General features: G+C 46.3%; 1 protein-coding gene across 1 annotated transcript in view; it reads right to left on the bottom strand.

Moving 5' to 3' along the window:
• TDRD1 (tudor domain containing 1) overlaps window positions 1-13,358 on the bottom strand; it is a gene marked incomplete at its 5' end in the record, with an annotated part of 488,249 nt that overhangs the window by 127,963 nt on the left and 346,928 nt on the right. The window contains one exon of the mRNA XM_029610456.1: window positions 5,953-6,075. Within this exon, the coding sequence (XP_029466316.1) occupies window positions 5,953-6,075 (123 nt within the window). The remainder of the gene's footprint in view (window positions 1-5,952; window positions 6,076-13,358) is intronic.

The raw sequence follows: 13,358 nt of genomic DNA, 5'->3' as shown, positions 1-13,358 counted from the left end.
TCGCCTATTGTTCACGTTGATGTTAATGTTATTGCACCGCTGTTTATTGTAAACCGATACGATATGATTGGTATCATGAGTGTCGGTATAAAAAAGCCCTAAATAAATAAAAATAAATAGACTACTGGCATTAGCATACAAACATTTCAAGTTTGCTTTTTGTTTGTATTTTCATTCTGTTTTTTAATTGATAGGGATAAGTTAGAATTTTTTTAGCTCAGGTGAGTTTAGTTACAGGCACTTGGACTACTTTTCTTATTATTGGAACCTCACTGTCGGGATGCCCTAATTCTAATGCATCATTAGTATCCTTTGAAGATACTTCCCTCTGAACCATGCGCTGCTGAGCGACTGTCGGCTTTCCACTTTGTTCTAGTTTAAAAACTGCTCTCTCTCTTTTTTTAGCGCCAGCAGTCTGGTTCCACCCTGGTTAAGGTGGAGCCCATCCCTTCGGAAGAAACTCCCCCTTCCCCAAAAGGTTCCCCAGTTCCTTACAAAACTGAATCCTTCTTCCTTGCACCATCGTCTCATCCACACATTGAGACTCCGGAACTCTGCCTATCTCTGGAGACCTGCAGTAGAACAGGGAGCATTTCAGAAAATGCTACCCTGGAGGTTCTGGATTTAAGCTTTCTACCTAAGAGCCTAAATTTGACTTCCAGAACCTCCCTCCCACATTTTCCTATGTCGTTGGTGCCCACATGTACCACGACAGCCGGCTCCTCCCCAGCACTGTCTAAAATCCTATCTAGGTGACTCGTGAGGTCCGCCACCTTCGCACCATGTAGGCATGTTACCAGACGATCCTCATGCCGACCAGCCACCCAGCTGTCTACATTCCTAATAATTGAATCTCCAACTATGATGGCCGACCTAACCTTTAATCCTTAATTTGTGCCTGATTTAAGGATGGTTCTACCCATATCAGTCTGCCACCACCTGCCGGTCCAGGCAGTAATGGGATGTAAAGGAATGCAACAAGGACCAGGTTGCAGCCTTGCAAACGTCTAGGAAGGGCACCTCGTGCAAACGGGCTATGGAAGCTGCCATGGGATGAACCTGGTGAGCCTTAGGGGAAGTAGTCAAGGCTTCAGATTTTTATGGTAGCAGAATTGTATGCAATTCGAAGTCCAGGATGAAAGGATTCTCTTGGAGACAGGAAGCTCTGGAGTATTTGGGTTGAAGGAGACGAAAAGCTGGGAGGCTCTGTGATCAGAGTGAGTCCGACACTTAAAAGCCAGCACATGTTTGCAATCCAACATGTGAAGCCATCATTCGCTGTTATTCCTGTACTGCTTTGGAAAGAATGTTGGCAGAGTGATAGTTGGTTTAGGTGGAAAGCCAATACCATTTTTGGAAGGAACGCCAGATGCGTATGCAGTTGCCTTGTAATGGTAGAATTCCAGGTACGGAGAATAGTGAACCAGTGCCTGCAACTCACTGACATGTCACACTGAGGTGAGGGCGACTAGTAAGATTACCTTCCAGGAGAGGTACCAAGGATAACTGTCCAGAGGTTCAAAGGGCGGGAGCATCAGCTGTTCCAGAACCACGCTGAGGTCCCATGGGACCGGAGGTTTGAGAATGGGAGGTCACAGTTGCAGGACATCCTTCATGAATCTGGAGATTAACAGGTGGTAAGAAACTGGTGCACCATTATGTAGGTGATGGTAGGCTGCAATGGCACTGACGTGAATCCTGACAGACGCCGTCGCCAGTCCTGCTCGGTAGAAATGGTGAAGGTACTCCAGTAATTGCTCTGGAGAGCAGAACAGGTTCACACTGTGCTCTGCACACCAAGAGAAATATTTGAGCCATTTCCCTTGATAGTTCTTCCTCATGGAAGGTTTCCTGGAGGAGGATGTCTTGAAGCTGCAGGGATAGGTATCACCATTCAATTTCTATGCAGTGAGATGTAGAGAAGAACAGAGGGGGTGTAGCAGGTAACCCCTTCCTGGGTGAGAAAGTCTGTGCTGAGGCTGAGCGGGATGGGTTTGTCGATGGAGAGTCGAACTAGATACACATATCAAGGATGTCTCGCCATGCTAGCGCTATGAGGATGAGATCAGCTTTGCCTGCAATGCATTTCTGGACCATCCATGTGATTAGTGGTATGGGACAGTAAGCGTGCAGGAGATCCTCTGAACATGAGATAAGGAACGTGTCCTGTGCCAGGCATTGGGTGTTGGGGTACACCGAGCAAAAAATCTGTACCTTCTGGTCGCATTCTTTAACAAAAAGATTGACACGAGAAAGACCCCAAATTTGAAAGTGTCTTTCTGCCACGTCCTGCCAAAGCTCCCACTCGTGAGGGTGGAAAATTCTGCTTAGTCTGTCCGCTCTGGAGTTCTGTATCCCCGGTAGATACATGGTCTACAACGTAATGGAGTGGTATTCTGCCCATTCCAGGTTCTGAACCGCTTCCTTGCACAACATCCAAGAACCAGACCCTCCTTCCTTGTTGACGTAGAACATTGCAACTGTGGATCGTTACTGTCTTTCCCTGAAGGAAGGTCTTGAAGTTGTGGAGTGCGTTGCCGATGGCTCAAAGCTCCAGGAGGCTGATTTGCTGCACCTGCTCCCAAGCGGACCATAGGCCTTGAGTCTTAAGCTGAGTTAGATGGGTGCCCCATCCCCTGTTCGACGCATTGGTGAGAACTATGTCATGGGCGGGAGGGGGGGGGGGGCGGGTGGAGGGACGCTCCCACAGTGAGCACCGCTGGGTTTAGCCACCACTTCAAGTCCTGTTTCATGCTGTGCGTGAGGATGACTTGGCTGGATAGGGGGTGCCAGAATTGGTGCCACTGTGACTTCAAGCCTCATTGTAGCCAGCGCATGTGTAGGCGGGTGCGTAGAACTACATAGATGGTCAAGATTTGTCGAGGGGAGGCATTGGTGGCTCTCCAGAGATGAGCTGCCAGGGTCTGGAGGGTGAGGGAAATGGTTTCCAGAAGGAATGCTTTGTACAGTTTCGTGTTGATATAGGCCCCAATGAACTGCAGGGCTTGAGAGGGTTGCAGGTTGGATTTCTCATAATTGATGAGCAATCCCAGGCTGGCTAGGCAGCGGATGGTTGCCAGTAGGTTGTTGCATAGGGTGGGAGGGATTGGGGGTGACTAGTAACCAGTCATCGAGATAAGGAAACAGCTGGATCACCTGTTTCCGGAGGTGGGTCACAGCTACCCCTAGACACTTTGTGAAGACCCTTGGGGCTGATGATAGGCCAAAGGGGAGCACTTTTTATTGGAAGTGGTGTCCATTGGCCTGGAAACATAGATATCGCCAGGACACAGGGGCGGAGGAAGAGTAGGATGGATTTGAGGGAAGTCATCTTGAATTTCTTGAAGTCATCTTGAATTTCTCTCAAATTTCCAGTTTTCATATTTTTTTTTTTTTTATACTATGTTTTCACATTTTTCATACTATGTTAAGTTAATTTTACCCATGTATTCGTTCCAAGTTTTTTAGTCCCTGTTCTATGTAAATTGCGTTCTTTATGCATGCCTTTTTTCAGTTACAATGTAAACCGAGCTGATATGCAATCCTGCATGAAGCCCGGTATATAAAAATGTTAAATAAATAAATAAATAAGTTAGGAATTTGTGGAGAGATCAGAGGTCCAGGATGGGATGCAAGCCTCTCGATTTCTTGGAAATGAGGAAATATTGGGAGTAGAATCCCTGATCACATTGGGAGGCAGGGACTCTACGGATGGACCGCTGAAGCAGGCTGCTTAGTGAGTAGACCTGCTTTGGATGTACTGTGTGGGGGAGAGATGGTACCAACGAAGTTTAGAGAGTAGCCTTTCTTGATAATCTTGAGCAACCAAAGGTCGGAGGTGATCGCTTCTCACGAAGTGAGGAAATGAGAAAGTCTCCCTCCCACTGGTACCGGCAGAGGTGGGCCCGCCGTCTCTAAAAACCCTGAGTGGGCTTGGTGGCATTGTTATCCTGGGGAGGACATGGTTGCCATGGAGGATGCTGGCAGGAGCGGTTCGGCGGCTGTTGGGGTAGTTGTGACCGGGCCAGTGGATAAGGCTGTGGGTGGAAGGGAGGGTAAGGCCTGTAAGAACGCCTCTGGAAGTAAGGTCTCCTGTACCCGGAGTATTAACGCCTTGTGGATGCAGGGTCCGAGGGTATCGTCAGCGACATAACAGCCACTTTTTGCTCTGTTGCGACACTGTTTCACGCAACTTGTCCCCAAAAAGGTTGTCAGAAAGACACGTGAGGTCCGCTAACGTTTGGTGCACATCTTCCCTGATTGCACTGGCGCGGAGCCATGCGAGATGTGGGCCACAATGGCACTCACTGTGGTTTGGGCAGACATGTCAAAGGCCTCATAGGTGGCATGGATCAAGTGCGAGAGGTCTTCCTCCAGATCATGGAACTGGTTGGGCGGTTGTCCAGTGAAACCTCTTGTAGCAAAGGCTTTAACGATTGCAAGCTTGTGTATAAATACATCCAGGTAACTTGCAATCTTTCCCCGGGGGGGGGGGGGGGGGGGGGCGGTGCTGGAGTGCAGCCGTGTCTTTTTAGCTCTTTGCACAGCTGATTCAACGATAACTGAGGCATGAGGGAGCTGCAGGATGTTATAGAAGGGAGATTGCCACATGCGGAATTTGAGGTCGGCCTTGCGGCATGTTGGTGGACCACGCCCTGGTCATCACTGCATCTAAGATGGCATGCGAGGGTAAAGCTGTGGGCTCCGATGGTGCCTTGAAAATTTTTAGTATGCCGAGGACCTCTGCCCAAGGGTCTGGTATCTCCCTGGTTTCAATGTTTAGTCTGGTCCCCACCTTCTCCACGAACTTCAAATAAGATACTCCGGGAGGTGGGGAGGGAAGACTGGCTCAGGTTGTTCCTCCAGGGGATATGACTGGTAGCCAGTTGAGGATCCCATCGAGGTGGATGGAGACTGATGAGGCGAGCCTTTCCTGGGGGGTAGCCATGGGAGGGTGGGCTGACGAAACGGGGCCCTGGGCTGAGGCTGTCCTGTGGTGACTGTGGAGCCTGAAAAGGGGTTAGGGGCCATGCCCCAATGGAGCGTCTGTCCATGCCTTGCTGCTCCACTGTCGAGAGGAACTGGAACAAAATCATGGAGATCTGGGACATGGCCTGGGAAGCCAAGGTGTCCTGGGAGACAGGTGGTGGATCCTTGGGGGGGGGGGGGTGTACCCCATGGTAGTATTGCCGCCAGAAGAATGTCAGCATTGAGGCTTTCGTCATTTTTTTTTCTTTTTTGGAAAGCGCGAGAGCTCCGTGCGCAACCAGCAGCACGGACGCAAAGGACTGAGGCAAGCCAGGAGCTGCGCAGGAATCTACATGCAGGTGCATAAACAAAAACTCTATGTCAGTGGTTCTCAACCCTGTCCTGGGGACCCCCCCAGCCAGTCGGGTTTTCAGGATATCCACAATGAATATGCATGAGAGAAAATGTGCATGTTATGGAGGCAGTGTATGCAAATTTTCTCTCATACATATTCACTGTGGATATCCTGAAAACCCGACTGGCTAGGGGGGGTCCCCAGGACAGGGTTGAGAACCACTGCTTTATGTGCTAAGAGAAGCTCCGCCACCTGGCCGCCCAGAGGATGTACCAGACAGTAGGGCTAATTCATCCCTGCTTATCTATGGCAAAATGCTTTCACTAAATGTCTGCTTACAACCGCAGAAAAAAAAAAAAGCTGCCTAGGTCTTATGTTCTGTTTATTATTCTGGCAGTAAACACAAACAATTAAAATAGCGCAGAAACTGACAAGTTATGACTTAGAGCAAAGAGGGTAGGACTAATATTTTAACTTGTATGTACCTTTGCTGAAACAAAGGTGTTTTTAGACACTTAAGCTAGGTGAAAAGTTGCAGTTCAGATGGGACAGCAGGGGAGAAGAGAAGAACAAGCTGGAAGAATACAGATATGACAGGTATAAGACAGGAGGAGAATTAGCAGCCTTACCTTCTTCTTTATAGATCTGGCAGTAGAAATCTCCAGGGCTGTACAGCATACACACTATTACATCTGTTACCTGATTCACAGCCAGTGCAGCCCATGTCCACATTGGCTTTTCCACAATTTCAACTATTTAAAAAAATAAATAAAATAAATGAATGCATCAAAAGTTAGCATGGAAATCAGTTCTTGAACAAACCTGTCAGTGATGCTGAAACAGATATAGGGAAGGGGTGGGGGTTACATAGATTCATCAACTGTTTCTCACCCTGTCTCCATGGGCCAGCATCAGACATCTGACTTGAATTTCTCTCCCTTTCTGCAGCATAGCCCTTACATTGCATGTTAGGATTGTTTCCACGTAAATGCTTAATATTCAGCATAGAATTCTGAAGCTATAATGTAGTCCTACCTGCTAATTTCCTTTCCCTGCCAGACCAGACTAGTGGGTTATGTTCCCCTGCCAGTGTCTCAGTTCTGCTCAGATAGGCAGATCTAAGAGAGAAACGTTAATAAGGAGGTTCCCTTATAGTTTACTCTCTTTCCTTAGAACACCATGCCACATAGGTTTAACACATCAGTGCTACTTAGAGATAATGCATTAGTTTGAGAACAATTAATTTTTGTGAGATCAGAGCAACTCAGTAACTCAGATATATTCTTTAAAAAGGATATGATTTTCATTTTACATGAGGAAAGTATATTATTGATCAAGCCATATCATAGATACAGAAAATAGATAAAAGATTAATGGTTTCTTACCATATACGAGTTAATTTGCCATGATCCTGGGCATATCACACACTGGAAAGTTTGGCAGCCTCGAGCCCTTACATTTCATTGAATATATACCCTTTTCTTACCGACAACTCATAGCTTTGATACATATACTTCATCTTAGAGACACGTGCATAAATCCAACAGTTTATATACAATATTTCTCACAAACTGTATAAAAACAATAGTATTAAAATGGATATATTTTTCAATATCTGTAGATTGTAATTTGTTCTCATACATATTTATATATAGAAGTATTCTGTATTAAAAACTATTAAATTATTTCCATGGAGATTCATGATCAGGTATAATGCCTTAACGTGATAGTCAGCTTAGCTGGTTAACTGCTTAGCTTAGTTGGTTAAATGCCTTGCCTTTAATCAAATATATAATTGTTAGAAAGTTGGTATATTTAAAGAAAACCCTATTTTAATGTAATTTATAGTATATAGTCATTTACGAAAAAAACTCCATAACCTAGTATTATAGGTGACTATAAATATATCTCAAACACACTAGAAAGTCCATTTTATTTGTACTTGGTTGCCAAAACTTCATTAACAAGAAAGCTTGGAACTTTGTCCAGATTATCTCCTACTATTGAACAGTCTTAAAGCTGAGCTTTCTGTGACTGTCTTTCAGTATAGCCTTTCTGCTTTTTGATGTTCAAGTCTGTTGTGTTTTTTTTAAATCAGTCTATCTGTGGCACCTCCGAGAGGTGCCACAGATTGACCAGCAACTTCAGAATGGAACAGGCGAATGGATCCAAGCCATGACCCTTGCGCACCAGATGGAGAACCTCTTCCACTTCAGTCTGTAGGACTTCTGGTTGAAGGCCTTCTGGAAGCTACCAGTACCTAAGGCACGTTATCAGAGAGGTCAAGGGACCGCAGGACTAGCCTCTCAACATCCAGGCCATCAAAGCTAACGACATGAGGATTTTAAGGTACAGCCTGTTCTGATCCTGTGTAATCACATCGAGGGAGGTCCCCAGATTGATAGGTCCCGCAGAGTAGCGGGAACCAGACCTGTCTTGGCCAATAAGGAGCCACCAGGATCATGGTTTCCTTGTCCTGCTGGAGCTTCAACAGAATCTTCATTACCAGCAGATTTCAAAGGGGCATGGGATAAACACTGATTCTATAAAATCTAGAGGATGTGAATGAAGAGAAGAGGCATGGGGGTGGCTTGCGGGAATGACAGCTACTACCTGGAGATTAATACCCTTATTCAATAAACATACACACGGTTAATGCGACTCCAACATTGCTCTATGCTTCAATGGCAAGAGGAAATGTGGAAAAAAGGATTTGCATTCACAAAAAAGCGGGGGAGTAGCTTGCTTGTTGCGGCGGTTACTGCACCAAACCAAATAAGCCTGATACTTCGCTTTCAATGCATATCCAGCATAGCTCTCTGCTTCAATGGAAGGGGGAATGAAGAAAAGAGGATTTATATTCAGATAACAACCAACAAGGACTGAATTACATAGTCTGGGTAAACAAATAAGCATTATTTATTTATTTTATTTAAAAAGTATTTATATACCGTTTTTTAAAAAAGAAATTTTATCAAAAACGGTTCACAGATTTAAAACCAAAAATAAAATAATCAAAATAAAATGGAATTTTTAAACTTTACATAAAAATTGGTAATAACTAGACAGAATGCTAGTATATAAGGTTATTAAAAATATAAAAAGTTTGGAACCATGGGCTTATTGTTTTGGGGGAAAAGGGGAAAAAGGGGGGGGGAAGGGGAACGGGAGGAGGAAGGGGAAGTGGGAGAAATAGAGCGTAAAAATTATATGAGATAAAGGGAAGAAGGGAGAAGGGTATGATAGTTGGAAACGTGTGAATGAGCAGGTATGTTGTAGTTATGTGTAGTATAAATGGGATTGTAATGGGTGTAACTATGTTTAAGAGGGTAATTTCGGTATTGATGATTAAGTTTAATTAGAAGACGTGTTGAATGCAAGTTGAAAAAGATATGTTTTGAGAGATTTTTTGAAATGTGCAGGGTTGGATATCGAGCGAAGATGGTTTGGTAAAGTGTTCCAAAGTGTTGGACCGGCTATTGAAAAGGCTCTTTTTCTAGTGAGGTCTAATCTGGCTTGTTTAGGAGAAGGGATATCTAGTAAATTTTGGTTAAGTGATCTTAAGTGTCGCGTCGGTTTGTATATGCGCAATATTGAACAAAGCCAGGTAGAAGTATGATTATGGTTATGAATTAAACTATGGATAATAGAGAGAATTTTATATTTTATTCTGAACTTTATGGGTAACCAGTGTAATGATTGTAGAATAGGGGTGATATGATGACGTAAAGATGTTCTGGTTAGTATCCGGGCTGCAGAGTTTTGGATCAGTTGAAGGGGGTATAGTGAAGAGTCTGACAATCCTAGGAAGAGAGCATTACAATAGTCTAAGCCAGAGAAGATTAAGGATTGAAGAATGGTTCTGTAATCTCGGTAAAATAGTAGAGGACGAAGATGTTTTAACAGACGTAGTTTGAAAAACGATTTTTTTGTAAGTGAGGATATGTGTTGTTTTAGAGAAAGATCTGAATTAATGTTTACACCTAGGCTTATAGCAGAGCGTGTTATGGGGATAGTAACATTATTAATTGTAAGATGTGATGGTGGACCTAATGAAGAATCAGAGATGGAAGTTAAGTATACGAGCTCAGTTTTTGCTGGATTCAGTTTTAATCGATTGTGGGAGAGCCAAGAGTTGATTGTAGATAAGTATAGAGAAACTAAAGATAGAGTGTCTGACCAGGATGATTTATATGGGACAAAAAATTGGATGTCATCTGCATAAATTTTGAACTGAAGATTAAGAGAGGATAGAATGTAGCATAAAGGAAGTAGGTATATGTTGAACAGAATAGGAGAAAGAGATGAGCCCTGAGTGTAGCTTGCTTATTACGGCGGTTACTATCCCCGAATCAATTAAGCCTGATATTTCACTTGGAATACATATCCAGTGCAGCTCACTGCTTCAACGGCTGTGGGGAATGAAGAAAAGAGGATTTACAACAACCAACAAGGACTGAATTGCACAGGCTGGGTAAATAAATAAGCGTGGGATTAGCTTGCTTATTGCGGCAGTTACTACCCCTAACCAATTAAGCTAGATACTTCTCTTAGATGCAGCTCCAGCACTGCTATCTACATCAATGGCAGGGGTGGAAGGTAAATAGAACCAAAAAGTTACTAATAAAGGCCAAGAGTATCAGATAAGTATGAGAAAAAATAAGTGTGAAAGCTTGCTGGGCAGACTGGATGGGCCATTTGGTCTTCTTCTGCCATCATTTCTATGTTTCTATGTTAAGTAGATGAAATGCATACAGATGACCCTTGCCCCAATGGTGGGCAAAGTTCTGAGACTGGTAGCCCATCTGCCCTGAACAGGGAGCAGAAGTGGCTCAACTTTCCCTGGAGCAACCCTGGGAGGCCGCACGTGGCGTGCGCGCCCTCAAGGTAGGAGGGTAATATTTCCTCTGGCAATAGAAGGACTTCCTAGATTACTGTCATGAGGATTTTCTGAGGACAACAGGTCAGATGTCCTGGCTGAAAGGTGCTCAAGAATCTCATGGTCATCCTTCAACTGGGCCACCGTGCCCCTGTCCTTATCTCCAAAGTGATTCTCCCCTGTGCAGGGCAGATCTGCCAGCTTCTCTTGGACCTCTGGGCGAAGGTTCGAAGCATGGAGCCAGGCCATCCTGCAGCACCAATGTCCGCTGCAGTCACCCTGGCTGCCATCTCAGAAACATTGTAGGTGGATCTCACCTCGTGTTTACCCACCTTCAAACCCTGCTGTACCACCACCAAAAAGGCATCCTGCTGCTGAGGCAGGTGCTACAACAGTTCCTGGACTTGCTTCCACAAGCTCCGGTTATACTCAGTCATATACAGCTAGTAGGAGGCAATGTGGGCAATGAGCATAGCGCCCTGGTAGACCTTCCTACCCAAGGCATCCAACGCTTTATGCCCTTGACCTGGAGGAGCAGAGGCATGGGTGCAGGAGCACTTGGCTTTCTTGAAGGCAGACTTCACCACAACAGATTGATGCAGGAGATGACACCTCTCAAACCTCAATGCTTGTTGCATCAAGTAAATTACGTACACCTTCCGACTGACTGAAGGAATGGACACAGTGTTCCCAGATCCTGAGTATCAGCTCCTTGAAAATGTCATGGACTGGGACTACCACTGTTTCCTTTGGGGCATCCACAAACTGAAGGACTTCCAGCATTTTATGTCAAGCATCCTCCTCAGTAAGGAGCTGAAATGGGATGGCCTCTCCCATCGTCCAGACAAAGCCTGCAAAGGAAAGGTCTTCTGGAAGGGGTCTATGCCTCTTGTCCGGTGGAGAGTGTCTGAGAGAAGGTCGCCTGAGGAGGACTTGGAAGTATCATATGGGGCCATCTTCTCGCTAAGGTTCCCTGGAGGCTGACATGGAAGGTCCCTGCCCAACCTCCAGGTTAGAGCAGACAGCACCACAATCCCAGATGGCCTGGGTCCGGGATTGGGAAATCACGGCCACAGAACTAGCTGCCCTGTGGGCACTGGTTGCATCAACTCTTCCTCCTTGGAGAACCTGATGATAGGAATCGCTCTGGTGGAGGGCATCAGTGGCTGCTGGGACACAGAGGGTACCCCAGGCACTGGTCGCGTCAGAAGTATACCCAAAAGGGCATCTAAGCAGGGGTGCCAAGAGAGACAGGGCAGGCTCTGGCAAGAGCATGGGAACCGGTGTCAATGGTGGCTGGATACCCCCCCGCAGGGCTTGTAGCATCACTAGCTGAATCCTGCAAGCCAACTCCTCTTGGAAGTCCACTGACGAAAAAAAGGACTGAGAAGGAGGCAGCAGCCTCAGTGCCTAGCACAGTCACCAGTGGGGAACACCTGGGACTCCTGGGTTTGATAGAGGCAGAGGCCTCCTTTCCACGAGGTCGCTTTGGTGCTGGCATAGCAGCCAATACCACACCTTTTCCAGTGCCATGTGAAGATGGCGACTGGTGATAATGCTTGCGGGACTTCCCTCAATGCTCGGCCAGGTCCTTCTCCAGACGTCTTGGAATGCGAAGACACCGGAGATGGCCTATCTCCAGCTCCTTTTGAGAGAGAGTGACCCGATGAGGAGTAGAAAGGGAAGGCATATCTAACTGTTCCCCCCAGCATCGATGCCCCCAACACAGGAATAGATGGATCAGACTTTTTGGACCCAAAAGGCTTTTCCATCTTTTCCAGCAGGGCGTGATGGCCTTTGGGGGGTCATCTGATCACAGGGAGTGCACCCCCAGGTGTCGTGCGATGCCCCCAGGCAAAGGATACAGACCTCGTGTGGATCAGTGAGACATGGACCAGAGGCACTGGGGATATCATCGAAAACCAGACATCATAAACAGCCGCGAGCAGTTGATGACCTGTGGCCACCAAAGAGCAACACACGGGGAATCGACCGCAACAAGGAAAAAAATTTCAACTTACCATGGCGCGGGAAGGAACTGACAGGTGAAAGAGGGAGCTGGCACAGCAATAGCAGAGACTGAGCAAAAAATCTTTGAAAAAAATGAACAAAAGAGCAGAGCTCCACTACAGCAAGGCAGACACTTCGTGGGAAAAAAAAAAAAAAGACCAATGAGGAACCCAGCGTGGATGCGCAGATAGTGGCATGCTGGACATGCTCAGTGTGCCAGTCAAAATTTCTAGAATCTCTGACAGACGTTTTCCTGTGCCAGTTTCCATCTGATGTCACCCACATGTGAGGACTACCATTCTACTTGTCCAAGGAGAACTGAGTTGCTAATGTCACCATATAAGGGTCCCATGTTGACCTCAACCTGCCAAGTATCTACTTATATAACATGCTTGTGGCTGTGTTTGTTGGCTGGCAGGGTGTGGGTAGGCATGTGCATTCCACCAGTCACTGACCAGTTCATAGTTCCTCAGTATAGCTGGTGGCTGGTAGGCTGCGCATGTGAGCATTAGCATGTACTTACACCCCACCAACCACTCATCTCCTACTTGGTCACAGGTACAGTAGGAGTATGATTGCCAGCTTCCGGTGCTCTCTAGCCTCGGTCTGAGGCAGCAGCAGAAGCTCCATTATCAAACTTCCAGGATCTAGTGCTGATCTGATTGCTGTGGCCTGCCCTTTCTGTTGGAAGTCTGTTTTCTCTTTCCCTTGGGCCATGGCTCAAGAAGGCAAGTGACACTGAAGAGGATTGGTGAGTCAGTCTGGGTACCGGAGTAGGGAATTTGCTGGGACTCGCTGGGGGTAGAGTGTGTTGGAATCAGACTGGGTAGGGCAGTGGAATCAGGAATGCTCTTGGGCTGGATTCAGCAAGCGATCTGTCTGGGGCAGAGAATTAGGGTATGCTAGGTTGGAGCTGAGTTGGAGCATGCAGGAGTTGGGATGGCGTTGAAAGTGAACTTGGGAGCATAAGGGGAAGGAAGTGTGCTTGGGATTAGGGACTAGAGAGCTGAGGGCAGGGCTGAAGAGTGAAGGGTTAAGACTGTGCTGGCTCTGGTGAGGGGAGTGGGTACAGGAATGCTGGAATTAGGCTGGGAGGAGGAAGGGGTCAGCAATGAGCTAGGGCTGAGCAGTGCAGGGGAGAAGGGA

Source organism: Rhinatrema bivittatum, chromosome 7, assembly GCF_901001135.1.
Source record: "Rhinatrema bivittatum chromosome 7, aRhiBiv1.1, whole genome shotgun sequence".
Lineage (NCBI taxonomy): Eukaryota > Metazoa > Chordata > Amphibia > Gymnophiona > Rhinatrematidae > Rhinatrema > Rhinatrema bivittatum.
The sequence above is the reverse complement of the archived record's forward strand: the minus strand, read 5'-3'. Positions and strand labels throughout refer to the sequence as shown.